The sequence below is a fragment of the Pyxicephalus adspersus genome, chromosome 7 (assembly GCF_032062135.1).
Source record: "Pyxicephalus adspersus chromosome 7, UCB_Pads_2.0, whole genome shotgun sequence".
Classification (NCBI taxonomy): Eukaryota; Metazoa; Chordata; class Amphibia; order Anura; family Pyxicephalidae; genus Pyxicephalus; species Pyxicephalus adspersus.
In genome coordinates, this window is record NC_092864.1 from 48,098,598 (window position 1) to 48,125,157 (window position 26,560).

Sequence of the window (26,560 nt, forward strand, 5' to 3'; positions counted from 1 at the left end):
TTCAATAGGAGGATTTTCCTTATGTTTGAACTAATGGCTGTAAGTGGGACAGAGGGTGTGAATTGAAGGCTATGTACACATATCAGATCACTGTTGATGGCAAACAATAATTTATGGTGGTTTCCAGTGACAGGTGAACAAATGATGTGCACACAGCGCAGTGTATGGCGAAGGGAGGATAGTGCACAGCAATCGTTCCTGATGGATCATTCATCTCACCAACAATTCACCTTGTACACTTCAGATTTTCACCTAGATGAGCACTACCATTCAGCCTGGGCGACAATCATCTCCTAAACTTTTTTTTTTTTCAATTATTCTGCACTGAGTTTACACCATACCATCACTGCAGGGACATTCTGAACAGGGCTAGAACTGATCATGATTATTTTAATTCCTTCCACGTTTTGTTCAATAATAACATTCAATATTTTAAGCTTGTCTGCTTCACAGCAATTAAGAGCCGCAGGTCCTGGCAATACAGATTATGTTCTTTTGATACATTCCTCCAGCAATTGTCTTGTATTGAGCCATCCGTGTTAAAATGGGATTCATCAACACATTTCAATCCACGGATCTGTCATGCCTTATTAGGAGGAATTACGGCATATTTAAGCATTGTATTTCTGTAATCAGGCAGCTTCAATGCTCTTAATGAATTTCTACATTGCTTCAAATTGAAGAGAGCATATTTATTCTGGTTGTATTAGTAATAGAAGATTATCCATGGTTTCAGTATTACAGAACAAAGCAATTTACTGTCATTAGAAGGATTACTGTCTGCAGAGCGCAACTAATCGTGGCGCATTATAATGAATATATCAGCTATATGGGAATTTGTAGGCAATGCCACTACGGAAGTAATGGTCTGTAACCCCATGATCTTCAAGTTCATTTTTAGGAGTACAGAGTAAGTAACCTTGGACTTTATGTAAAGAAAATCTTCACCTATGAGCAATCATGATGTACATAGCTCCCTGCAGCACAGAAGAGCCATGGGAAGGGTTCATTCATTCACTTTCATTTCTGACATCAGCTAATAACATCACAATTTTTTTTTTACTTGGTGAAAAATAAGAAATTTATATGGAGTGTATATATAAATCTTATGGCAAGACCAAAATAAAAAAATGTTGCAACTTACCAGTCCCTAGGTGTGGAAGCTGCATTTATTTTCCTTTTTTTTGTCTGGTAATACTGCCAGTAACACATTTCATTTCCTAGGGTGACAACTCTCAGTCACTGTATTGTATCTACAGGGGCATAGTGTGGTCACCCTAGCAGTGGAGGTGTTAAATCTTCAGAACCTCCTCCCCCAAGATTACCAGGTAATAATTTATTAAGAGCTGCTTAGTCATTAAACAGATCTAACATGTATTTTTGGGATTCCATTGACATTAAAGCCCATATGATTTACTGCATGCTCTATCATTCAGCCATATGGGATCAGTTTAGAGAATGGAGATCAGAAAGCAGTTGAGACTAGAAGATGGCCCGTAACTCTTTGAAGTTGAACCACCCTGCAACTGCAGTTGCAATACACAGCATTTTCATGAACACAGCATGGTACAAGAAGTTCTTCCCGGCACTTATAGGGGTGCCCAGGAACAGCTAACTGCAAGCTTTCAGACTGTCTGAATCAGGCCAAACAACGTTCAATATGAAGAAGATACATTATCTGATCACTGGCTAAGAATTCATGGGGAAACATTGATTTTTCATTAGGAATTAATGACTCCCACAAGCATGGACCCAAAACACATGGCAACCATTTTGGATCCGAAAGGTTTACAATTGCTTTCTAATTTCATTTGAAGACTCTTTAATGGGGTGCATTGGACAGAATTCTTTTTAAATATGTCATCATTTCATTGTTCATTTTTTTTTTTAACCTCCCCTTCCCCTTGCTCCTTGATACATAGTAGGACATTTCCATGAAGCCTCAATTTCCATTAAATCGGCCTCGATGGCCACAGTAAAAATAATATTAGCTTAATGATAACCATTAGAACCGATAAATGTGACCTCAGTGTTACATTTCTTGCTATTAGATATCTACATGCAATTAGAAGTGAGTGGCAACACGGACGTGATACTGACTTTGAACATGCGGCTTTTAGCATATGCATCTACTTATGCCATGCAGAAATGCTCCATACATACATTTTTAACCGCCACTTAATGGAAATCTATCAGTGCTGATAGGAATGACAGCGATCACAAATCTGTGTTTTATTTTTCTGAATACATAATTGGATAATCATAGTAAAAAGCCATTCTTGAGAATAACAGAAGACCTTGGCGGTTCAGACATGTGTAGATAAAGTGTTGACCCCCCTCCCCCCAGACCAGGACAACAGAGCATAATGTATTCGCTAGTGAGCCCTGTCTTTCCTGTGCTAGAGAATTCACATTTCTCCTTTTTCTTTCACTTGTTGCTCCTTGATCCCAGATACAAAAAGTCATAGTAAACAAAAAATTGTATTTTATGCACAATTTTGAAAAGCTTCATAATATTTTGCCACATTTGAAGAACTTTATTATGTTGTGTTCCTTTGGCATGATATAGGACACAAGGCAGGGCAAAACTGCTGCTGACTTTCCCCCATGCAGTCTCCTTTTCTGGATTTTAATAGGACTCACCTCTGCACAGTGAATATAAGGTGTCCACATCACACATCTTGTAGACACCTGAAAGAGAAAAAAGACATAAGACTGGATCGTAGAATTATGTGACTGCACCAGTAAACAGGGCATTTAGTTGTTTTTTTTTTTTTTTTTTTTTTTTTTTTTTTTTTTTTTTGTTTTGTTTAGTTTTTTTTGTGAGCAATAACATCAATGAGTGGGGGAGAGCTAACAATTCACTCAGGTTTGTATATATGTTACCCCACTGGTAACATTTTCCGTTACTTGTCCTTGTGATGGCCATACAAAAAAATGTGAAGTTCCACCACTTTATTCACCACAGCCCCTGTGTTTCAAGTCACACTATTGCCAAGAAAACGGGGGCTTTCAAACACAAAGTTTGTGAACCGTAAAAAATATGCAGGCCATGTCTACTTGTCTCCCTCATAGGGACAGACAGGTAAGAGACAGTAAACCACAAGGAGCATACATCCCACCAAACAACAAAAGTGGGAGTAGCAATGGATCAAGTAGGAGAACTAGATGAGTGAATGCAAGTAATGACTTAAGCAATATTGGAGAGTTCCCTGTAAAGCTTTAGAATTTTCTTTTATTTAATTGTCCTTTGATTGTTGGTAAATATAGGTTATGCAGGTTCTGAATGGAGTTGAAACGCTGACTAAAGGTAACTATTCCTGGAACCTGTATACAATAGTGGTGTGTGGTGGATGCGTTTAGCTATGTCTGAATATTGATTATGCCTAATCCTGGATTATGTACACATTCATATAAAGGACAGAAAAGATGGGGTTTTTGGCAAAAAAACGAAAACCCCATATTTTATGTCCTTTAATATGAATATTCCTGGAACCTGTATACCTTACATATGTCTGTGATTATACTCAATTCTGTACCTAAGGGACAGAGTTGCAAGGAAAATAAAGTCACGCAATACACTGTTAACACTGACAGATATTATGCATAGATAAATACTTCAAACTTCAAAAGGGAGGGAGGTAGTAAAATCAATCATTACCTTTGCAATGACAGCAGAATTTCAGTGGAACTGGGAAGTTTGGTTTAGATATGTTAGCACTGGTATGTCTGAAAGACATTTAGCACGGTAGAAGTCATATATATCTTATATATCTTAGAACCTATATACCTGTTTTGGAGAAGTTGACCTTAATAGGTAAACTTTTGAATCGTGCAGTTTTTTTTATTACAGTGGATGCTATGTTAGTCCCCCAATAGTGATGTCTAATATGATGTTTTTGTGTTCCTCATTTCATGCAGCTGCTGCCCTCATTTGATATATGCTCATGGACAGAAGAAGATGTGGTAAGATTTCTTTAAAGCATTGCAACTTTGCATTGCATTGTATAGTCAAGGAACTATATCTAATCTTCCAAAATTTTAGTAAACAATGTTTTAGTGCAGGCCATAAGGCAATATACGATGGTGGCTGATATATTGTTCTTCATGTTTCCCAAGTAATAAAAGACAATAGTTGTTCTGTATTGTGCATTAAGCAGGCTTTCCAGAAGTGTACACAGGATCAGCTTAGTAAACAGTCCAATAGATATCCTGTGATGATTCCAGCCTGCCTAGCTGGTGGATAAAATTATTCAAATTATATGAGAATTGGACTTGGTGTCTTAGCCAACATATATAGGTAAAACATATATGAATTTCAACCATGTATTTGACATCATCCCTGCAGCGCAGTCAATTGTTAAGTGTTCACACCTCCTTCAAGTCTTATGGAGATGTATTCCAGAGGTTGAGCTTGTACTCCAGGGATCTCAGTAGTTTTGGGGAGTTTGCATGCACAGGATTCACTGCTTCCCCAGGCTTTCACATGTTCTTTGTAAACTCGTCAAACCCAACTGGAGCTCTGGAGTACCAACTCATAATCCGAATTTACTCTTTATGAAAATCAGCCTTCAGAGACGGCGGACAGGATTGCAGAGATAATATTGGGGACACAGTTGTATAGAACTTGGAGGAAGGGCTGGGGTTTAATTTTTTTAATTTAAACATGAACATTAAATATGAGGCTATTAAATGCTGCTTTCCTGTTTAAAAAAAAATAATTAGGAAAATTTGAAAGTAGAGTACATAAAGTTGAAGTAATTTTCCTATTGCAGATCAAAATAAAAGTAATATTTTAATGCTGCAAACAACACCATTATCTTTGCTCTGTTTTTAAGCTCTAGATAATATTTATTTTCATTAATGGACCTAAGTTCTAACCCATCCCTATTAAAAATTAGGTCTGTTAAATTTGTCTGACCAAACTTTGTTCTGATTAGTGAGCAGAAACCTTAATAAGCGAAATTTCCTGTTTTTCTGCGTGTGTTTTTGAATAAATAATCTAAGGTAATATACTTTTGTTTCAGTTTTTCTGGATGCAACAGTTGGTAAAGCAAGGTAAGTTTTGCTAATCTGTTTTCCTTCTTTGATGCACTTTTGTTAGAAAAGGCTTCTTTTTCTGAGCAGCTTTTGCTTTTGGTTGCAGATGACAACAGCGCATTTCAGAATGTTTATGCCACTCTGTTTAAAGAACACCACATTACAGGAAAGAGACTGCTCCTTCTGGAGGAAAGTGACCTCAAAGATATGGGTATTGTCTCCAAAGGACATATCATTCATCTAAAGGTATGCCACAGAAAACATGTGTAATGTAATATTGTAGAAAATCTCTACAAAGTGAGGGAAATTTGTATTTAGTATTTGTAAAGTACATAAAATCAAGTTTGTTTTGAAGTGACAGAAAAGGTAATATTGGGTGCTAAAAATGCCCAAAAAGCAGAAAATTAATTGCAACGTGAGAAATGTGTCACAATATTTTTTGGATTTACAAGCCTTTTTCTGTCATACCTTGTGTATTTATGAGAGTAAATCTTGACAGCTTCCAGTCTTTATTATTATTATTATTATTATACAGTATTTATTTAGCGCCATCATATTACGCAGCGCTGTACATAGTCCATAGTCGTGTCACTAACTGTCCCTCAAAGGAGCTCACAATCTAATGTCCCTACCATAGTCATATGTGATTAATATAGTCTAAGGTCAATTGTTGGGGAGAAGCCAGTTAACCTAACTGCATGTTTTTGGGATGTGGGAGGAAACCGGAGTAACCCGGAGGAAACCCACGCAGACACGGGGAGAACCTGCAAACTCCATGCAGATAGTGTCCTGGCTGGGGATTGAACCTGGGACCTAGCGCTGCAAAGGCTGGAGTGCTAACCCCTGAGCCTTTGCTGGTTCTATAGGGACCCAAGCTTTCATATTTATAGAACAGTTGCGTTTTGCAGAAAACACTGGCAGGCTGCACACTGCTGCCTACATTTTATGAATGACAACTACAATAGAGATTCAGTGTGGCATAAAAACTGCAGTATCTTCATTCCATTATAATTTGGGCTATCAGTTCTGAAAACAAAATGGGATTTTGTTGGTGTGTTTGCTGGGTTTTTCTAACTCTTTTCTTCTTTGCTTTGCAGACAGCAATTGAAAAATTAACTCACGATTATCTGAACCTTTTTCATTTCCCACCACTTACAAAGGTAAGAATTATATAAGTACAGGTTTAGTAATGTGAATCCAGAGGATCTGAATTACAGCCAGACAACTTGTATTTAATGAAGGATAATGTAGCAGTGGCACTTTCAATGCTTCTGTCTCGAAAGTTTTTCCTAGGGCACCATCAAACCTTTACATTATAACTTGTGCTACCTCTATGCACAGCAGCCTGTGTTCCGCCATTTACTTTCCTATGCTTTAAATGGCACCTCAGTGCAATAAACCAATTCACCTGTGTGTATTGCACCATAATGCACTAAAGTTTGATGGCATGCACTGCATCAAAATACCAATGCATGTAAATGGTAATGTTAACTTGGGAATCTGGAAACATATTGTATGTGTTGTTTGTTTTGTTGTATTGTGTTTTCTATAAAAAAAAAATGAATACAAATTATAAATATATAAAAAAAAATACCGATACAATGCTCCCATTCCCACTTTTCTTGTCTCTGTTTTTTAAGCTAAAACCACTCCTTTAAAACTTCTTAAAGCATTTTGTTATATGTTCCCATAAACTAACTGCACTGTAATTTAGAAAACAGCCACCACTCTCCGGGAATAAAATCATACCTACAGGCATGATCAATGATTGCAAAGATTTGAATCTTATTGTTGGTGTGTGGGCACTCATTCATGGGCAATAAATTGGCTAATCGCCCATTAAAAAGGTAATATAATAACTGATTGTATTTCAGATTTTCAGCAGCACATTTTAATAAAACAATCTGGTTTTCCATTTGAGGCATCAGCTTTAATTTTAAAATTCAAGCAGATACACAGCTAAAAACAGTTCATGGAGCTAATGAAGTTTCATTGTGTTTCTGCGCCGTCATTGTCCAATCAGTGAGCATTTGTCAGGGATATGACACCATTGTATTCTTAAGAGAAAATTGTGTTACCCTCCAGGCTGTGTTGAATGAATAATGTATGAACGACAAATGTGGCCGGAGAGAAATATAAATATTTTGTCAGACAAAACAATTACCCTATGTGAATTTCAACACTGCATTTAGCTTTCTTGCTAGTGTATCCAAAGCCAAATAGAGAAAGTAAATCATCCAATAAAGAAAACAGTCTCGGCAACAACTGTGTAGGGGAGGCCTTTCCTATTTTTCAAAGGTTTCCAGTTCCATATGTCTAACTCTGCTCAATGGAACACACAATGTCCCAAAAAAATATATATTTTGCCATTCCAACCATTTTAGGAAGACAATGACACAGACCTTAAAGCAGGCCAAAACCTAGGAACTGAGCATTGTCTAGACAGCAGCACTAGTTCATATCCCACTTTTTTCTTACAGTTATGAACCTTTTATCAAATCTGGACCTCCTACCACTTTGCATGCTGGAGCATTCCTCAGTACAGGTTGGAGGCAGCTCCACCCAGCTCTGCAATTAAAGAACCCGGCTCTTCTTTAATATAATCCTTTATAGTACACAGTCAACACATACTGAACATTATGTGTTTGATTCAGACAGATGAAGATGAATCTGATACATACAGTTTATGTAAGAGGCTCAATAATCTCTAAAAAATATTATTACCTAGCTAGCAATAAAAATAAAAATGCATGATGCAAGTTTAGGTCCACTTTACAATATACAAAGTACTACTAGAAGTCACAAATCATCTGATTTCAGGCACCTGCCCCTTAATTCACTGTTATTGGCAAAGCAGAAATTGTCTCTCATTCTACAGATAAATGAAAACACTGAAAAAGTGTAATTTGTAAAATACTCCTAAAATTGTTACTCAGATTCCCAATGGAAATTGTAATTGCAGTGCAGTTTAAATTGTGCTTTAATACAGTGCATCTTCTGGGAAGTATTTTTGGACAGGCTCACTCCAAGAATGCACCTGTTTTTTCTCAGATTCTGTGCTTTGAAATACATTAAGGATAGAGCATTGTTCCCATTATTTGATTGTGTGGGAGGCAACTATCCTCAGCCGTGATGTCAACTGCGAGACTGAAAATAGTTGTTAAAGAAACATTTCAGCTGTTGGCTGTGATAAACTGAATGTTGTCTGTTAAGCTAAAAAAAGATTCACAATAGAAGTGACACAAATTACTCCATCTGTGCTGCAGGATCTTGCTATAGAAAATGAAGAGGAAGAAAAGATTGTGAACTTAGAACTTGTGTTTGGTTACCATTTGAAATCCGGTAAGAGCCCAGAGGTAAGTGTCTATAATGATAAATCTCTGTACAGTGTCTAATGGCTTGATGTGTCACCTTCTTATTACTGTGGGATTTAGACAGCTCCTAATGGGATAAGTGGGATGTTTACAGACACTTTCCTACTGGCTGAATTTGTATAATTCCTAGTATATTTTCTTACATATGGCCTGGAATAATTTGTTAATTTCAAATTGCACCTTGCAAATTATAAACAGAAGAAAAAAAATATGAGTTGCCCATAGCCGCTTCTCTAGGTATTTAATTTTAGTTTGCATTCGAAAAATAGCTTCTGGACTTTGATTGGACCCTTTATTAGTATGTATGAACATTTTACTTTTTTTGTTTTTCGAATGTTAAATTTTATTGAAAAAAACATGAGAGAAAAAAAGGATAATGTGGGAAATAATAGGGAGTGAAATTAAAATTAAACAGCTACTCCTAAGCTCTACTGAATATCTAAAGAATTAAAACTTCCAATTTAGCATTATAATAAGAAAATATCTGTAATATCTCCATAAAGTGGTTCCTGGGGCTCAAAGAGCAGGGTTAGGGCACATAGCAAGAGAATCAACCTGAAGAACAGAGCAGGCAGATGGAATACTAGTATACTTTCTTCTAAAAGCTGGCATTAAATTACACTAGTTTATAAACATGTGTAAATCATTTACATTTGCAACTAGTGTAGGTGTTTTGACTTTGTAGAAGTTATCCTAAGTACAGTACAGCAGCATTGTCACGCTGGGAGAGATGGAATCTCTAGGGGGCATCATGGCTTGCACAATAGTGGAGTGAACCCTGGAAGGAGCCAAGGTGCAGAATCTAAGCAGCAGCCTGGTCTCTCCAAATCCTCTAGTGGTAGGGATGCTGTGCTGCAGACTGCTGCCAGGTTGTGGTCCTTGGGCACACCAGGGTAGGTAGGACAATGCACTATAACAAATCTGTAAGCAAGAGAATAGTCGAAGAAGGCCAGGGTCAAGGCAGGCAGCAAACAAGAAAAGTTGGGAACAAAAGCCAGTGGTCAAGAGCCAGAAATGCAAAGAAATAGACGCTGAGGACACAGGGAACATGGGGACACAGGAAGTGACAGGAGGGATAGGTGGCATGGAGGTCAGCGGAGACACAGGGGGTCACCGTAGACATGGGAACACTGGAACAGCACAAGGGAAACAACACACTGGATGACAAGGGGTTAGGAGCTGTACTGGGAAAGCACTCAATTAGCAGACAGGTGTATTGCAAATGCTCGGCAGAGCTAGCTGGCTCAGCAATAATGGAGACACGTTGTAAGAACGCTGAGTGCTGTGTCTGATCCAGCTAAATAGCCAAGGGCAATTAAGAGGCTATCTTATGATTTGCCGGCAAAAGGGGCAATGATACTGAATAAATCTGGAAGAGCAGATGTTCCTGAGGTCACAACTGCTCGCATGCGCAGTACATGTCTATTACCTGGCTCAGGTGTGTCACTGGCCTGGCCTGGGTTCATACTAGTTCTGCAGTATCCACACTCATTAGCTCTAGCTGAACCAATGCACCAAGACTGGAATTTATCCCACAAAGACCACTTTCACAGACATACACATATTCTCCGCAAGGAAGATAAGCAGTCTATAGACTTTTATATGTCAACCACAAAATTAAAAGGACAACATAGTAAAATTGTGTTTCCCATACATTTTCCCTGTTTCATTTTATGAGTAGATTTGATTTCTTTTTTTCTTAAAATTCTAGTTGAATGGCTTCAATATAACATGAATGTCTGATATGTATCAAGTATACAGATTGACAATGTCAAAGAAAAGTCAAAAGTCCTATTCTATTATATTGTTGTTACTGACCCAAGGCATTAAAGCCAGAAGATCAAAACTACCACCGGAGTAGAAGTCTAGAAGCTTTTTTTTTTTTTTTTTTTTTTTTTTTTTTTTTTATGGAATGGCCTTATATAATAAGAAAATGAAAATAAAAAAAAATTACATGAGGGAATGCCAGTTATAAGTAAATAAACTTGCTTGTTTTTAAAGAGAGATAATGACACACAAGTAGATCAATCTACTAGAATGTAGACTAAATCATATCTATTATCTATCCACAGTCTACAGATGGTGTGTTTGGGTTATAGTAAATCTGTAATAAAAGGGCAACCATTGCTAATCTTGTTCTAAAAAATGCTAGTTTACTGGCTCTCCCACTTACTGAGCTAGACCCAGAGCAAGTATGCAGTCTGTAAAGTCAGTGTGCAGTCAGAATTCTTGAGCTACATACTTGTTCCAGGTACAGTAAGCTTTTCAACTGATACCAAGTGATCACCCTGGCAGCCGGAAAACAAGCATTTTGGAATGAGATCAGCAAATTACAGGCACCAAAATTTGTTACTTATAATAGATATTCATTAATATTCTCACACAGCATGTGACATAAATATTGCATGTCTGGATTATTGGCCTTTTTTCCCATAGCAGATACAAAATGGTAAATATCTTACCAGGTTGTATCACGTGCAAACAATAGCAAGTCAAGAGAAACTTTCCAACTTGATGAGCCTGTGGAAAAAAAATCCCATGTAATATTCATTCTTTCCCCTTACATAGTTAGGATGACAAAAGACATAAATCCATAAAGTTCAACCACTCAGAAAAAAATCCTTCCTAATCCCATGATGCAATCGAATGTTCTCCGGGTAAACATTCTTTCACAAATTAAGGCTTGATTTGAGTTGCTTAAATAATGCCCAAATTTTCTCCTAATGCAAAAAATATAATAGAAAATGATTTCCGAGTGCTTCCTTTTGATTATGACAGGCTGTCTTGCTTTAGGATCATGTCACATGATATGTCATATGTCACACTTGTGGTCATATAGCACATTGGAAATCGCCAATGACTGAATCACCCATGTGCTGGTGAACACTCAGATGTATTCTATGTTTCATTCCTTCACTAGCTGAATTAGAATGGTATCATTCACTTGCTCCAAAAAAATGCTTTAAAATATAAGTCCCCAATGGGAGACTGATGTATCTGCTCACCCAGTGTGGGAACAATACATTCAAGCAGTTACATGTCCTGTATCCATTATGATCTTACCAGTGATAATTAGGATTGCAATTGTACCATAGTATGCATGCTCCCTAGGCTGTCATCCCTATAATTGCTTCAGGACCCAGTTGGTCACTTGGAAAGAGTATGTGGTTCAGACATAACTTCTCCCATATTTGTGCAGAGTCATTGGGCCTGATTTATCATGGCTGTCTATAATGAATCAATTTAGTGTAGGACTGAAAACTTTTGGCAAATAATAGCAAATAATTTTTAGAAATTCATTCAATGTTTCCTGGATCATCCAGGTTCACTCATAGTCTATTTTCTCCGGTCTTGGAGAGCTTTATTAAATCAGGGCCAATGACTTACAAGTTTGGCAAGGCAGGATCAAGAGTACTGCTTTGGAGCCTACGTCTTTGTAAACAGGTAAGCTTGCATATTTCTACAAGTTCCTTTTAAATAGGTTTAAAAAAAATAAAACATTTTTCTTTGAGTATGGTCCTCTGTTTTTACTTTAAACGTTGAAGAACATTAAAGAATGCAGCCTTTCTATGACTGGACAGGAGACAGTTCATGGTATGTAGGCCCTACCAAACCATAGTAGATGGTAGTTTTGAAAACTGGCTTAGAACCAGTAGAAAGTTATTGCATATCTGCTTCAGACTCATTCACCTCTTTACGCCTCCAACATGAAGGAATCAATTGCATTAAGTTCTCTTGAAAATGCTTAGATAAAGCACAAAGACTGAGTATATATCAAGCTGTGTTTGTTTTATCTTTTATAATTATATTGCACAAAACACTGTACACAAAAAGAAAAAAATGAAAGAAAAGAAATTAAGCCTCATGAAATTATAATAAAAAAGGAACCTAACATATTAAACTTGTAAGACATTGAATCTCTGAATGCTAATTAAAAGTACCTTGTAGAGAAAAAAGAATCCTGCCCTTCCTAATTCAAGCTCCATGTCATCAACTCGTCAGGACCTTTATAAACATGTCAGCCAAGATGTTTTCAGAACTATTTGCCATTCTGAAACGTGTTTTGTGCCATTAAAAAGTATGCTTCATTTGTCTTGATTCCATTTAATCTTTAAGAATACCCAAAGGCCTTGTTTCAGACGTCGGCAACACACATAGAAAAAAAAATTGCAATCTTGTAGTAACCTTGTCTGCGCAGTGTCTAGTTAGTACCAATCCCGCCTGACCTCAGACACGCGCTATTGTTAAGGGTATAATACATTTACATATTTTGCAATAAAACATCAGTCATTTGCATTACAGTGTCAAGATTTATTTGATTCTTCCACCTAAAAAAATGACTCATTTTCCTTTCTTGCAGTAAGAAAAAAAAAAAAAAAAACAACTACTCTAAGCTTGTTTGAGAATAATCAAAAATTGGCCATTTAGCTTGAAGTCATTTTCTTTTCAAAAGGCAAATGTTATTTAATCTTTCAGCTGTTCATTGTGCCATCATAAATACTTTCTTTTCAGCACAGTTGTGGGGACTGAAATGAGCCCACTAATTGCCTCCCATTTCGACTGACATGTGGTGGTTTAGTGGAAAGAAAACGCAGCAGGGAGAAGGAAATAGGAGCCTGAGAAAATGGGAGCTAATTATTTTCACTGCCTCATGTCAGGCTCTGTGTCAGCCTTGTTTTTACAAACTGGAAGGTTTAGCACTAAATAAAACAAACTGGCGTCATGTTTTCATATACTGGCAGTGTCATGGAACCAGCTGCACATCTCAAAGACAATGTGATGCCGGCATTCGTATGGACACCATCTGACAGACACTGTGAGCCACTGCTAATGAGGATATCACAGTGGTGCCAAGTGAAAGGTGCTGAATAATTTATGATTTTACATCAGTGCCGCAGTAGTCCTTTACATCATTATGAGACATTGTTTTCCTGAAGAGATTAAAACATCCTTTAGACCCAGACCCTGGAACCTACATGTGCTAAGAGAGGACTATTAATGGAATTTTTGGGAGAGACATCTTTGCATGGTGGGTTTAATTTTTTTTTTTTTCATAAGACTGTCTCATGAGACAAAGCTGTGGAGGGTCGTGACATGCCAGCTATGAAAGAAGAGGAGCAAATTATCCTCACTTGTATTATGGAGCTTTTAAAATCCGAAAGAATAAAGTGAAACTGGGTTTAACATAATGATAAATAACCCAGGTGCCGTAACTGTTATGACTCGGAAAACAGCAGGTCTCAGCAGCTGAGCTTGATAATAGCAAAGAATTTACAACAGCCAACGGAAGCTTACATCATTATCATGAAACTACTTTTATTAGTAGCGGGGGGAATTTTGTGTTTTTTTTCCTTTATTTTAGAATTATTTTTCATCTTGAAAAATGCCTGTTCCTTTCTACTGGTTTGAAAAAAACTGAATTGGCTATTCAGTGTGGGTGGAAAAAAGGTTACCGCAGCTGTTGGCCTTAAAGTTTTGGACAGCGCTGTAAATAGATAGGGTTGTATAGCACTGCCTACGGCGCTCTAGAGAAAAATATACCTGGCCCGACATGGCGGCTTTGTTAAGGGTTAGCTGTATTCTGTAAGTCATGCTAACCAATCAGATTACACTTTTCATTAAAATTACTTATGTGCACATCGCATGATGCCGTTTAAGTTGCTAAAAGAGCTTGACGATTTTGTAAAACCCTGTGTAAACCATTGGACATAATTTAGACACTGCCCAGCTGGCTGCACATTACAAAAGCTGTACAGTACTAGGCTGCTTTCACTTTTAGGCATTTAATGTACATGTACATGTGTTTTATTATTATAATTAAACAGTATTTATATAGCACCAACAAATTACGCAGCGCTTTACATTAAATAGGGGTTGCAAATGACACAGTGACACAGGAGGAAAAGACCCTGCCCAGAAGAGCGTACAATCTAAGAGAGTAGGACATAGGATGTGCAAGTATTAATGCATTTCTTCATGTATCCTTAGCCATAGAGGACTTTCCTACTACTTTCAACACCCCAGTTTGGCATATTATTGATAGACTTCCCCTAATATGCTGATCTAGTGGCAATCATTGTACAAGACAACAATTTAGTAAGAAAAAAAAAAAAAAAAAAAAAGAGGGCATAACTGGGCACCCCAGCAACCTTCAATCACCATGAAGGATGTCCAGACAAGACTTGGCCAAGGTTTTTAGTGTCACTTTCGCCTGCCAAGCATTCCTGCACTGCTCTACATCTCTTCTGCCAATGGTGACAGCAGGCTGCTCTCGGTACATCTTTTCCTGACCACCTCCTTAACTATCCAAACACAACAGCAGCCATGAAAAGATACAAGGAGAGCAACTTCTAGCCTCTGATGATGGCAGTACAGCACCGGTAAGTGGGGGGATCCAAAGTTCATTACACCCCTAAGAACAAGAGTGCTAACCATTCTCCACTCTATCCAAAACTTAAAATGAAAGTTAGGCTAGAATATTACTTTAACACCACACGTCTTCCTTTTTGCATTTTTAAGGCCAGGTTCATAAATTTCAGCAAGTAATCATTTAGTTATTCCGTAAAAAAAAAACTCTTAATTCGACGTAAAATGCTGCACTTCTGTTAAACTACAGACTGATAATTGAATGTGACACAAAACCTACATCACATTTGTTAGATGTAATTTTTTTTTTTTTTAAATGACGGAGTCATTCAGCATTGTGAAAATCATTATTCATAGCACATTGTGCATTTTTATGCTAGATTAATCCATCACATCTTTAAGCTTCTATAACCTACATGCTTGAAATTAATTGTTGATCAATGCTTTGCATGCCTCACAGGCGAATAAGGGAATTTGCTGACCCATGACCATGTATTGACTTACTATTTGTTAACTATGAAAATGATGAAATGTTCTTTTTCCACATGTATTGTTCTCATTTTATTTTACCCAGTTGTTTTTCATGGCAAATTAGATTTTCCTTGTTCGTTGTAAGGAAAGCAGTAGTAAAGGTCCACATGTACTTTTTCCATGCATTCACAATCATTGCACGCTTTACTACAGAAAGATCCATCACACAATACACACAATAATATGGCATATATTACAATAAAGTATTTAATATCTTATAGCAGTAGTACAATAATGGCTTTCTATCACTTATTGAGGATAAACCATAGTTTACCCCAGGGGAATTGTATTGTAAACCGCACTGGATCTTTAGGGCTTTGATCATCTCAATCCCAATCCTACAAAAGCCATTTAGGACAATTCAATCAAAAATAAGTGGGCCCCATGAGTCACTCCTGGTAAATCTCTAGAGCCCCTAAGCACACTCCTGGAGTCATATTATCCCAGTGTGAACTTGATCATTGTTCAGTGTGCTTTAAGAAATATTAATGGCTTTGAAAAGGTAACACTCATAAGGATGTCAAAATTTTCATTATTTTTACCACTAAATTTTGTAAAAAGGTATAAACAAGCTACAAACCTGTTTTTTTATATATTAAAAAGAATAACATTTAAAGGGAAGCTATAGTTTTTTCAAATCTAAACTTTATGTCTGTCCATTACTTAAAATGCATTTTTTCAAGGTTTTGCTGTGTATTATGAGGAGAGGTCAGATTACGCACACAGCTAAATATTTCAGAAATCTATGTTCTTCCACAACATAGATATCCTAATTACTCTATTTCCCAGGTTGTACGCAAGCATGCAGACAGTGATAGGCTTTTTTATTAGAAAGTCAGTCACTCTTTAAATACTGAGCCTCATGCTAAGGAGTATGTTCCACCAAAGGAAGAGAACTTTTAGAGGGTTCAAAAGGGGAGTTAACTCCAGTTTGCCCAGCCTAGATTGAAAGAGTATTGTGAGTGAGAGAGAAGGAAAAAAGTAGGCTTTTGTAGGGCAAGAGTATGTTTTTTAAAAGAAATTTGTAAATTTATTTAAACATCCTAAAAAAACTAGACAATAGTCATCTATACTTAGCCCCGGGCTGATATTGATGTGCTAGTCTTATCATGACATCGTACTTATATTAGTACATTGTCTAGTTTTTTAGGATGTTTAAAAAAAAAAAAATTTCATTAAAAAAAAAAAAACAACAACATACTCTTGCCCTACAAAAGCCTACTTTTTTCCTTCTCACTCACAATACTCTTTTACTGAGCCTCATGGATAGATATCTATGTTAAATGGATAATTACCTAAAAGAAAGAAGTGATGGTTTAATTTAGAATTTAATATCAGTAATGCCAGCATACTCTTATTACTTGTGGAGAATGTATCTGCATAATCTACAATAATATTACTTTGTGTCAAAGCAAAAATGATGAGTGCTCTTTTAATTTTAGCCAATTTGAACAGTATGTAGTTGAAAGGGCAATTAGCTCAATAAAATAATAAAATATCCTTATTGCTTGTTAATGCTCAACCTTGTTAGTCAGCAAAAGAAGCTTAATTGAATCCTGTTTTGGATGTCTACAACTCGCTTGGTCCTTGCATGCCACCCTACCTTTGGGGAAGTATAGGGTAAGCTTAAAGCTGAACTCCAGTTACAAAACATGACGATTAAATATATTTCCAAATAGGCAGAGGGTAGAAATCCACTTTGTGTGGACCAACTTCTCTTAAAAATGTCATTGTTACCTTGTAATAGTAGTGGAGACTAGAGATAGTGAGATGCAGAAAATTGGACATTTAAACAGCATGGTTGGCTCAGATATTAGCACTCTGCACCGCTAGGTCCCAGCTTCCAATCTCGGCCAGGACACTGGCATGGAGTTTGCAGGATCTCCCCATATTTGCGTCTGTTCCTCCGGGTACTCCGATTATCCCCCACATTCAAAAAACATGGTTAGGTTAATTGGCTTGCCCTCAGAAATTGTCCTTACAGTGTGGTAATGACATATGACCATGGTAGGGACATTAGATTAGGAGCTCATTTGAGGAACAGTTACTGCTTTATGCTCCAGATGCAGAATGTTCAAAAGTAACAATTTTGTTAGACAGGCTTGTTTAAATTTAAACAGGCCCTAGGAGTTCACACCTACACAGAAACCCCAGAGTTGTCAGATTACGAGCCTGGGTGTGAGCTATCCTTTTTTTGCCAGTGGTATTTACAAGGAACAATCTGTAACTCCAGTAAAACTCCAGGACTTACCCCAATACATTGATGTGATGTGTTTATTAAACAACATTTTGTGAACACCTAGTGACATTCACTGTAATAATGTTGGGAAAGGTCATTGTTCTGCTTGTCTGCCATTCAAATTCACCCAATTGGGTCACATTTACTGCCTTTTAGGTAGTGTCTGAATCTCAATTCTTTTTGGGAAAACAATTGCTTTGTAACATTTTCCTTGTTCATAGCCAAAGTTATTAGCCAAACGTTTGTGAGCATCTGACCATCCATCACACCTACCAATATGGCCAATATACCAAGCTACTGAATTTAGTTGTTTTCAATGAAAGGTATTGATAATAATATAGCATTTAAAGACATTTTAAACAGTTGTGCCTCTCAAGCCTTATGGCAACAGGGAACGACCATTTATGTTCTGATATGTATGTGTCCTGGTGCACAAAACCAGGTCCAAAAAAACATGGTGTGATAAATTTGCTGTAAATACTCAAGTGTCCTCTGCAGAGCCCTAAAACCTCAACATCATTAAATGCCTTTGGGGTGAATTGGAATTGCAAGCCAAATCTTTTCATCCGATATCTCTATTGCCACAAATGCTCTTTTGACCAAATGGGTGTAAAATCCCACAGACACATCAAAATCTTATAAAACTGCTTCCCAGAGGAGTGGAGGCTGCTTTAACTGCAAAGCCAAACCAACTCCTTAAAGCCAAACCAACTCCATATTAATTCCCATTGTTTTAGAAAGGAAAGTCCAACAAACTAATATTGATGAGGTGTCCTCAAACTTTTGATCATCTAGTGTACCAAGGTCAGTGTTACATTTCCTGGTATCAGTTGCTTTTAATACCTTACTATTTTATATGGTGAGCCATTGATATTGCCATTGATCCCCAGGGATAGCATCGTTATTTGATACAGTACCATTAAAACAATGTTAAACAATGGAAATAAGTGGGGAAAATGCTGAAGAGCAGCCTTTCATTGCTGATTTTTCCAACCATTTTTATGACTGTGCCTCTTAATGCTATTACTGGTCAGTAATATCAGTACATGGGTAGTTACAGCCAATTAATACACAGAATCTTTTTTGTAACTTGTATAATACAATGGTATAATCTATTAGGGGCACTAAATGTAGTAAGCCTTGTGTCTGTGTTGCATTGTGTTAGCTCTATATATAGAAAGCTATTTAAAAGATGCTATTTTCTTGTTTCCTAATTAAAATGGTCTCTCTTAATCTTAGGACTGCAAATGGAAAATGTACATTGAATTGGATGGAGATGAAATTGCTGTGACATACATAAAGGACGTGACATTCAGCAGAAGTCAGGCAGAATCTGAGGTGCTGAGGATGACTAAAGTAAGTGATGTTAAAAGCCAGCACATTATCCCCACTGAGCTTATAACGCATTTTCCATAATTCCATTTTCTATTCTTTTTTTTAACACAATATACTTAGCGTATTTTACAGTGTAACAATATGTTAAAATTCTAATTATTTTCATCTTTTGGAAAAGGCATGAAAGTGTCATAACAAAAATGAAGGGAGCCTTTGTGTGCTGTAAAATGTCTCATTTTTTTCATCTGCATAGATACAGTATGAGCCTGCCATGTAAGCTGTACTGCAGGCCTGCATATAAAATTGTCCATGTATTTCATGGGGAAGAATATGTCCAATGTGCACATACCTTGATTCGTTACTATAATCATTGGCCTTTAGAATTTGATGTGTTTTCCGAGATCTTATGTATTTGCATTATTTTAATTTTTTTGTAACATTTTGTGATGATAGCTCCCTACTTCCCAGTGTCACTTGGGTAGACATCTTTTGGCTTTTGTTTAGACAACCAATATTCACGCAGCAATTTTGCAAAATATAAGCAACAAAGGAAGATTCTCAAAGAAATCTTTGGGACAAAATTCTTGCCCTTGCAGCACTGCATTAAAAGCTGAAACTCTCATCAGCTAATAAATTAAGTCATTTGTGCCCCTCCCCTGAACATTGGTCCGGATTTATTAAAGCTCTCCAATACTGGAGAACATAAATTATCATGGGAGAACCTGGATGATCCAGCAAATCTGGAATTAATTTTCTAAAATCATTTGATACAATTTGGCAAATATTTTCAATCCTGGATCAGATCCATTCCATTTGTTAGATCACCCAGATTTATCAATGATAGTCTATCTTATCCAGTCTTGGAGAGCTTTAGTAAAGGGCCTTAGTAAAGAATACCTACTCATTTAGTTTAGGCAGAGTAGAAAGTGGAGCAATACTTACTTTATTTCTTGATTATATTGAATGGGACATCTAGAGTTTATCTTTAAGCCCCTCTCTATCAAACTTTTTACTTACAAGGCTGCCAGTCCACTGACACTCTCTTGAATCCATTTGAACGTCTGCTGCCTGGCCACATTCACACTTATGGTTTTCCACCCACAAATGCTCATTTGTGAAAACCCATTTGTTTGATTGGCCCAGTACACACACACGAGAATGGATGGTGGCTCAGTTATCCTAAACATGCAGTGTTCTTTAAGCATCATAAAAATCCTAGTTTGTGGCACATTTAGGTGGGTAGAAGAGTCATATGTTTAGAGCAACTGTGGCTTCATCTACTCCATGTAAAGATACAATATTTAGACACCATAATAGGATCATTTGCACTGTGCCTGGACTATTTTTTTTTAAAATTTAAACCTAAAATGTCTACATTCGTATGTTGTGTTTTTTTCTACAGCCACCGTTTGTAATGGAGAAATGGATTGTTGGGATAGCTGAAAATGAGTCGGTGGAGTGCACAGTTACCTATGAAGTAAGTTGCAATATTTACTCAAAGAAGCTGCGGAACTATTAGAATAAATGATCATCTCGCCCCATGCCTTGTAGGGAACCAGAACCTCTTTAGTATATAACAAAATAAAAACTCTCATTAATAATTCTTATGCTGGCTTTGGCCTATATATAATATCAGATAGTCAAATGTTGTCATTTTTCCTCCCAGAGCCTGTCAGGGGCTATGCATGCCAAAGTGATAGGGGTTGGGGTAAAGCAGAAAGCTTTGGCTTCATTATTATTATTATTATTAATAAACAGGATTTATATAGCGCCAACATATTACGCAGCGCTGTACATTAAATAGGGATTGCAAATGACAGACTAATACAGACAGTGATACAGGAGGAGAGGACCCTGCCCCGAAGAGCTTACAATCTAGTAGATTGGGGTGCCACCTATACTGCAAAAGACTGATTCACTCTCTAGCAATTGAACACCTTCACTGACTGGCGTTGGCCATACTGGAACCAGAAATGCTTCAGCTGCTGAGAGCTCTGCTAGCACTCCTGAGTAACACAGAAATCTTATGCCATCTGAGACAGGAAAAGGTAAAGGTGATTGGGAAAAGGGGAGGAGGACAGCTTAGATGACCACCTTTATCTAGGCCAAATGCTCCTTTACAAACAACATGCTCCATCATTTATATACAGATCTACCGCTAATCTGTACAGTATTGGGAACCTACATAGGACATAACTTTCGTAAACTGAGCAGTGGAGAGCCCTATGACTTCTCTTGGCACATTTTTCTTTCCCCATATGGGTCTAAAGGTCTTTTATTAATGCAGAACATAAAATTAAAAATAAACTTTGTACTTTACAACTGACCCAGAAGTAGCTTATAGACTCAAAGGTCATATGCTAAAGGACTTTTCTATGTACAAAATGATGTATGTAGAAAATGTAATGTTTTCAATGTATTAACAGCAAACATTTTTGGCAAAGGATTTACACTAACAAATGTAAGTTGGGGGTCGTTCAGTACTTTCTGAAACCTAATGATGTTTTCAGACCATGAGATACCCACTTGAACAAAATGAACAAAAACAAATCAGGTTTTACATTTGGTTTCGATTGGGGAACAAGTTTCACCCCTCCATAATTTAGCACATCGTGCCTAATTGGCCAATGTGCTTGCTGAAACCTGCATGCATCAGAAGTTTGAAACTGGCACATTAATTTCAGAGTACTTTAGCAGCAGATCCAAGTGGTGTGGGTTGGAGGCATGGAAGGTAATTACAGCTTGTCCAAGGTAACCCCCCCATATAACAAACCTGTTACTTTGCCTAGTTTATACATTGTACAGGTTCTCTTTAAAACTCCAATTTTTCAATGTGGCATTTGCAAAAAGGTGGCATCAGTAAATTTTGTTCTGCTGTTTTAGTATACAATAAAGAATCTTCCAGACATTTAGGAGACAATGTGGAAAACTGTAACTGGCAGCATAGTAATCAGTGATGGGGAGACAGCAGCCAGCTGGCCCGGCACCCCCTAATAAAGAATTCATTGCCAGTATCTTTGTATCTATTTTCTTCCTCTGTTGTGTTTTGGTTAATTTATATGCAGAGTGTTTATAGAGCTGTTTGTATTTTTTCCTTGTCCAACAGAGTGATGTCAGAACTCCTAAATTTACCAAACACATTCATAAAATTGACTGGAATAAGATGAAAAAACAAGATGCAGTGAAGTCAGTCCAACTAGCAATAAAGCCACCACTGCTGAACTCTGAGAGCAAACCCAGCAATGATTCCGGTAAGATTCTTCAATTACAGAACGAGCACCACATTTCTGGATTAAATGCTTTGCTGTTTAATTAAGCCAGTCCTGTAGTAAATGTTCACATTTTCAGTTTGAGATGAGGGTAATAAACCAAAACCATTTATAGTCTATGTGATTGTTACAGACTGGTGCCTATTTCCAGAGCCAACTATTATTTATACAGAGCTCAGAGCAGTGCATTCTCTCCAGGTCTCCTTCAACACATGTGTGCTTAAAATTTGTTATATTTAAACATACCCTCAGCTCCTATTGGCAAATATCCTAAATAGTATAGATGCTGACTACCCTAATGCAATACTTCTGTTCTGGGGAGATCATGGTAAATCATTTACCAGCAGCTTCTTATATATGTCAGGACTTCTGAGAATCTCCCATCTCAGATATCTTTATAAAGAGTCTCCCCTCCCGCCTGGAATTTGCAGTCATACTACATTATAGAGATTGTAGAAGTAAAATTGGGACTCTCACCTTGAACTAAATGAGTCAATATTTGTGATAAGAGGCGATAGAGATTTAGATAGAAGATAAAGAGACTTAAGAAATTATTAGGCTTTGAATTGTCCTTCCACAACCAAAATATCAATTTTGAATAAACCGACCATCTTTTCATTCAGATTAAAACATTTTTATCTTTCTTTAAAAAGATATAGTTTTTTTTTTTTTTTTTTTTTTTTTATGAAAGCAGCCTCAGCTTCACTAGCTTCAGCTTCAGCTTGAGTAAACATTTTTCACTCCGCAGAGATACAACATTTCTTATCAAGTCTGACTGTTAGGTTTACAATCAGCAAAGCTTAAGCGGATTCGAGAGCTCCAGCAGAATGTGTGCCCTACTTCTGCAGAGAGACTACTGCTTTAACACAGAGTGCAAATCCTTCTCTATCACATGCTAGCAGAGGACAAGTTTTGCTAATTAGCCTTAGCCTGTTTTTTTTTTTTTCTTCTCAAAAAAACAAATTGCAAATTTGAAATCTGTTAGTTTAATATACAGAGAATGTAATAAGCTGACAAACTGAAATTTTCATTACATTTTCTACTTTTAGACAATAAGTAGGAAACTTTTAGCCATCAGCATGATGACTAGGGATGAGCGAGAATGCCTCTGACAGTCTCACAAAATTTTCCTTGAACTTCCGATCAGTCCGCAAAATTGATAAGTACAATAAGTACAGCCCAGGGAGCGTGGGAACCTGGACTGTGGGAACCTGCGTCACAGCCGATTGGAGGCAGGTGCCTCCAACCAGCTGTGACCGCAGGCGTACTACTGAACTCATATGACCTCTCACTAAAGAATCCCTATTGAGAGGTTATATGAGTATAGACCACCTGCGAACACGACCTCACGGCGAATCAGAAGGGCCGTTCCCGCTTACATGTTCGGTAAGCGAGAAAGGCCTGATTCGCTGCAAGATCGAACTTAACAATTTTGCTCGCTCATCCCTAATGATGACCAAATACTTTTCTATGGTCATCTCTTAATATGTCTGCTGTATTAGCACAGATACATAGGACATTGCATGAAATGTCTTACTAGTTTACTAGTGATGCAAAGCTTGATTGGTTCATTTTTTTTAATGATTTCTTCTCTGCTGTTTCCCAATTTGGTCCTTAAGTGTGACTGGCAAGCAAGTGATGTGCCCAATTGTAACATACTTTGCAACAGGCTGTGAAGAGGTGTGGAAATGAGTGCCTATTACTGGAAGCTGAAATAGTTTTTCTAAAATACTGGGAACAATTCTGCAGCTTCCAGTTTTCTTGTTTTGTTAAAATTGAAACATCCACAAGTAAACAAAGCAGATAGAACATTTGAGTTGCCACCATGTGGCACTGTTGCTCCCTGAGAGTTAAAACAATGCACTCCAAACTTTTATACAGGATGATTTATATTGCGAGTTCAAGTTTAAATGTGTTTATTATAAGTGACATCCTGTGAATATTGTAATTTTATTAATTGGAAACTAAGTCCTTTTTCAAATGATACATATATCTGGGATAATAAAATCAGGACATCCTTAAAAAAAAATACATTTTGGACATGGAAAGTTGTGGTCATATTTGTACTCAACTTTTATATATGAGTTCCAGTAATGTTTCTAGGTAAATCCAATTAGAAAAAATGTGTGTAATGTGGTGAAAGTTGCAAGAAAGCATTCATAAATAGCATGATAAGCTCAGTGGTTAGCACTTGGGCCTTTGAAGCGCTGGGTCCAAGATTGGAATCTGCGTGGAGTTTGTATGTTCTGCCTGCGTTTGTGTGGATTTCCTCCAGACGGTCCGGGTTACCTCCCTCGTCCCAAAAACATGCAGGTAGGTTAATTGGCTTCCCCTCAAAAACTACCCTTAGACAGTGGTGATGACATATGACTATGGTAGGAAAATTAGATTATGAGCACCACTAGATTGTGAGGGACAGCCAGTGATACGACTACGATCCTTGTAAAGTGCTGCGTAATATGTAGGTCCCTTATTAATATTCCCAGGGTGTTTTTGTACTGTAAATAGTATACCTGAAAGTAAAAATTATTTATAGTGCTTTTTACTGCACAATATTACATTAAACATAGGAACTTTAAAAATACTGCCAACTGGGAAATGTCAGATAAATGGATGGCCTATACTAACCATTGTTTAAAAGTGAATCTGACCCAATTCCCAAAAGATTGGCGTAAGTATCATATATGCCGCATACTCTACACCAGTTTTCTCAACCAGGGTTCCTTTAAAGGTTGCTAGGGGGTTCCTTGAGTAATGAGCAATTTGTGCCTCTTGGGTCAATTTAACTTACAACAGTGATCTTTTTGGCTATCTGTAGGGGTCAAATTTTTCTCACTGACTGTCACACTAATATACCGTGAGCTGTGGATATATTAATTGTAGTAGGGGGTTCCCCAAAGACCTGACAGTTATATCAAGGGTTGCCCCATGTTGAGAAATTCTTCCCTAATTTGTGTATGCTAACACTGTCTCAGAAAAAGAATCTTGTTAGAGGCTGCCTTCAAACCTTAACAGTAAATGACATTTCATTGATGGCATTTGTATTTTCACAGATGTTGACAGCGATTGGATCCACATGTTAAGAATGCGTCAGATGGCTATGGACAGGTCTCCACAGCATCCACCTGGCTTACTTCGTTCCCAGTCCACCAGCCTTAACAATCTGTCTCAGATTTTACCATACCTTCACAATCAGGCATCCTATGCTGCTGCTGTCAGACGAACACGTGTAAATTCCACATTACAAGTTACTCCTATTACCTACTCGCGCAGTTCATCACCTACCCAATTCGGACTAAGTAAAAATTTGTCTTCCTTGTCTCTTCATAGTTCTAAGGGGAGCAGTGCTTCTAGCACAGCTTCAGATAGTCCCTCAGAGAGAGAGAGGGCTCAGAATAGGACAAACAGGAACTATTATCAGCAAAATGCTCATAAATCATCCATACAAAGAAGTGGAGGAAAGAGTCCGCAAACAAGCAATGGGAGATTTTACAAACCTTACCCAGTGGGCCAAAGTCATCCAAGGACTCATGATTACAAACCTCACAGAAGTGGCCCAAGCCAGACTAAACACATACCTGGGATGCCTGTGCCAACCAAAGAAGAGGTTAATGAAGAAGAAAGCAAGGCTAATAATGATGGAGGCTGGATAAAAGTTGAATATTCCAAAAAGAATTTTAAGCAACCCGTACCAATCAAATCAAAAAAGGATAGAACCAAATCATCTAGTCGTAGTCGTCAATAGAATCCACTTACACCATTTATTTATTTTAAAAGATGATAATATTTTATCTAATTTAATTGGATTTTTTTAAAGCATCAAAAGCACCATGACAATTTATATATATATTTATATTTTTTCATACACACAACGAATTGTTATTTTATAAATTGCAATTTGGAAATAAAAGAACATTGCCTCTTATATCTAATGGTCTTGGTAATTTTTTTTTCTTTTTCAAATTATCTTTTTCTACTGGTTACTGTAAGGTTATGGTTGCATGTTAGCACTGATATAACAGGTAGTGCCTTTATACTACCTTCCCTATCACTACCAAGACATCATTGGTGACAGGATCACTCTGCAGGGCGAAACAGGAAAATTTAATACGTATTTTGTCTATAAGTCGCTCACTTACGGACTGGATGAGCAAGACGTTGCTTTTTAGGGGAATCTCATTGCTTATCCAACCAGCAAGGGAGAGACACATAAAAGTAAGTAAGCATTTTGCCTGCAGTTTTTTGCAGTTCTAAAGGACCCTTCAACAAACACCTGAATATTACATCCACTTGTCCACTGTACAAACTCTCCAGCCAGCCTAAGGGGAGGCAGTCTGTTGTTCAGATGTATCGTAATATAACGTAGTATATCGTAAAATTTAGAGCTCAGATTAGGAGTGCAACTC

General features: G+C 37.3%; 1 protein-coding gene and 1 long non-coding RNA gene across 4 annotated transcripts in view; one reads left to right on the forward strand and one right to left on the reverse strand.

Moving 5' to 3' along the window:
* MAP3K20 (mitogen-activated protein kinase kinase kinase 20) overlaps window positions 1–26,079 on the forward strand; it is a 99,511-nt gene extending 73,432 nt beyond the window's left edge. For both annotated transcript variants that reach the window (XM_072418347.1, XM_072418349.1), the window contains exons 12-20: window positions 3,922–3,966; window positions 5,028–5,058; window positions 5,147–5,286; window positions 6,138–6,200; window positions 8,307–8,396; window positions 18,790–18,906; window positions 20,288–20,362; window positions 21,992–22,136; window positions 25,208–26,079. In XM_072418347.1, the coding sequence (XP_072274448.1) occupies window positions 3,922–3,966; window positions 5,028–5,058; window positions 5,147–5,286; window positions 6,138–6,200; window positions 8,307–8,396; window positions 18,790–18,906; window positions 20,288–20,362; window positions 21,992–22,136; window positions 25,208–25,899 (1,398 nt within the window). In that variant the 3' untranslated portion in view covers window positions 25,900–26,079. The remainder of the gene's footprint in view (window positions 1–3,921; window positions 3,967–5,027; window positions 5,059–5,146; window positions 5,287–6,137; window positions 6,201–8,306; window positions 8,397–18,789; window positions 18,907–20,287; window positions 20,363–21,991; window positions 22,137–25,207) is intronic.
* The window catches only part of LOC140335603 (uncharacterized), a 40,394-nt gene continuing 15,585 nt past the window's right edge, over window positions 1,752–26,560 (reverse strand). For both annotated transcript variants that reach the window (XR_011921732.1, XR_011921733.1), the window contains one exon: window positions 1,752–2,691. This is a non-coding gene — a long non-coding RNA (uncharacterized lncRNA). The remainder of the gene's footprint in view (window positions 2,692–26,560) is intronic.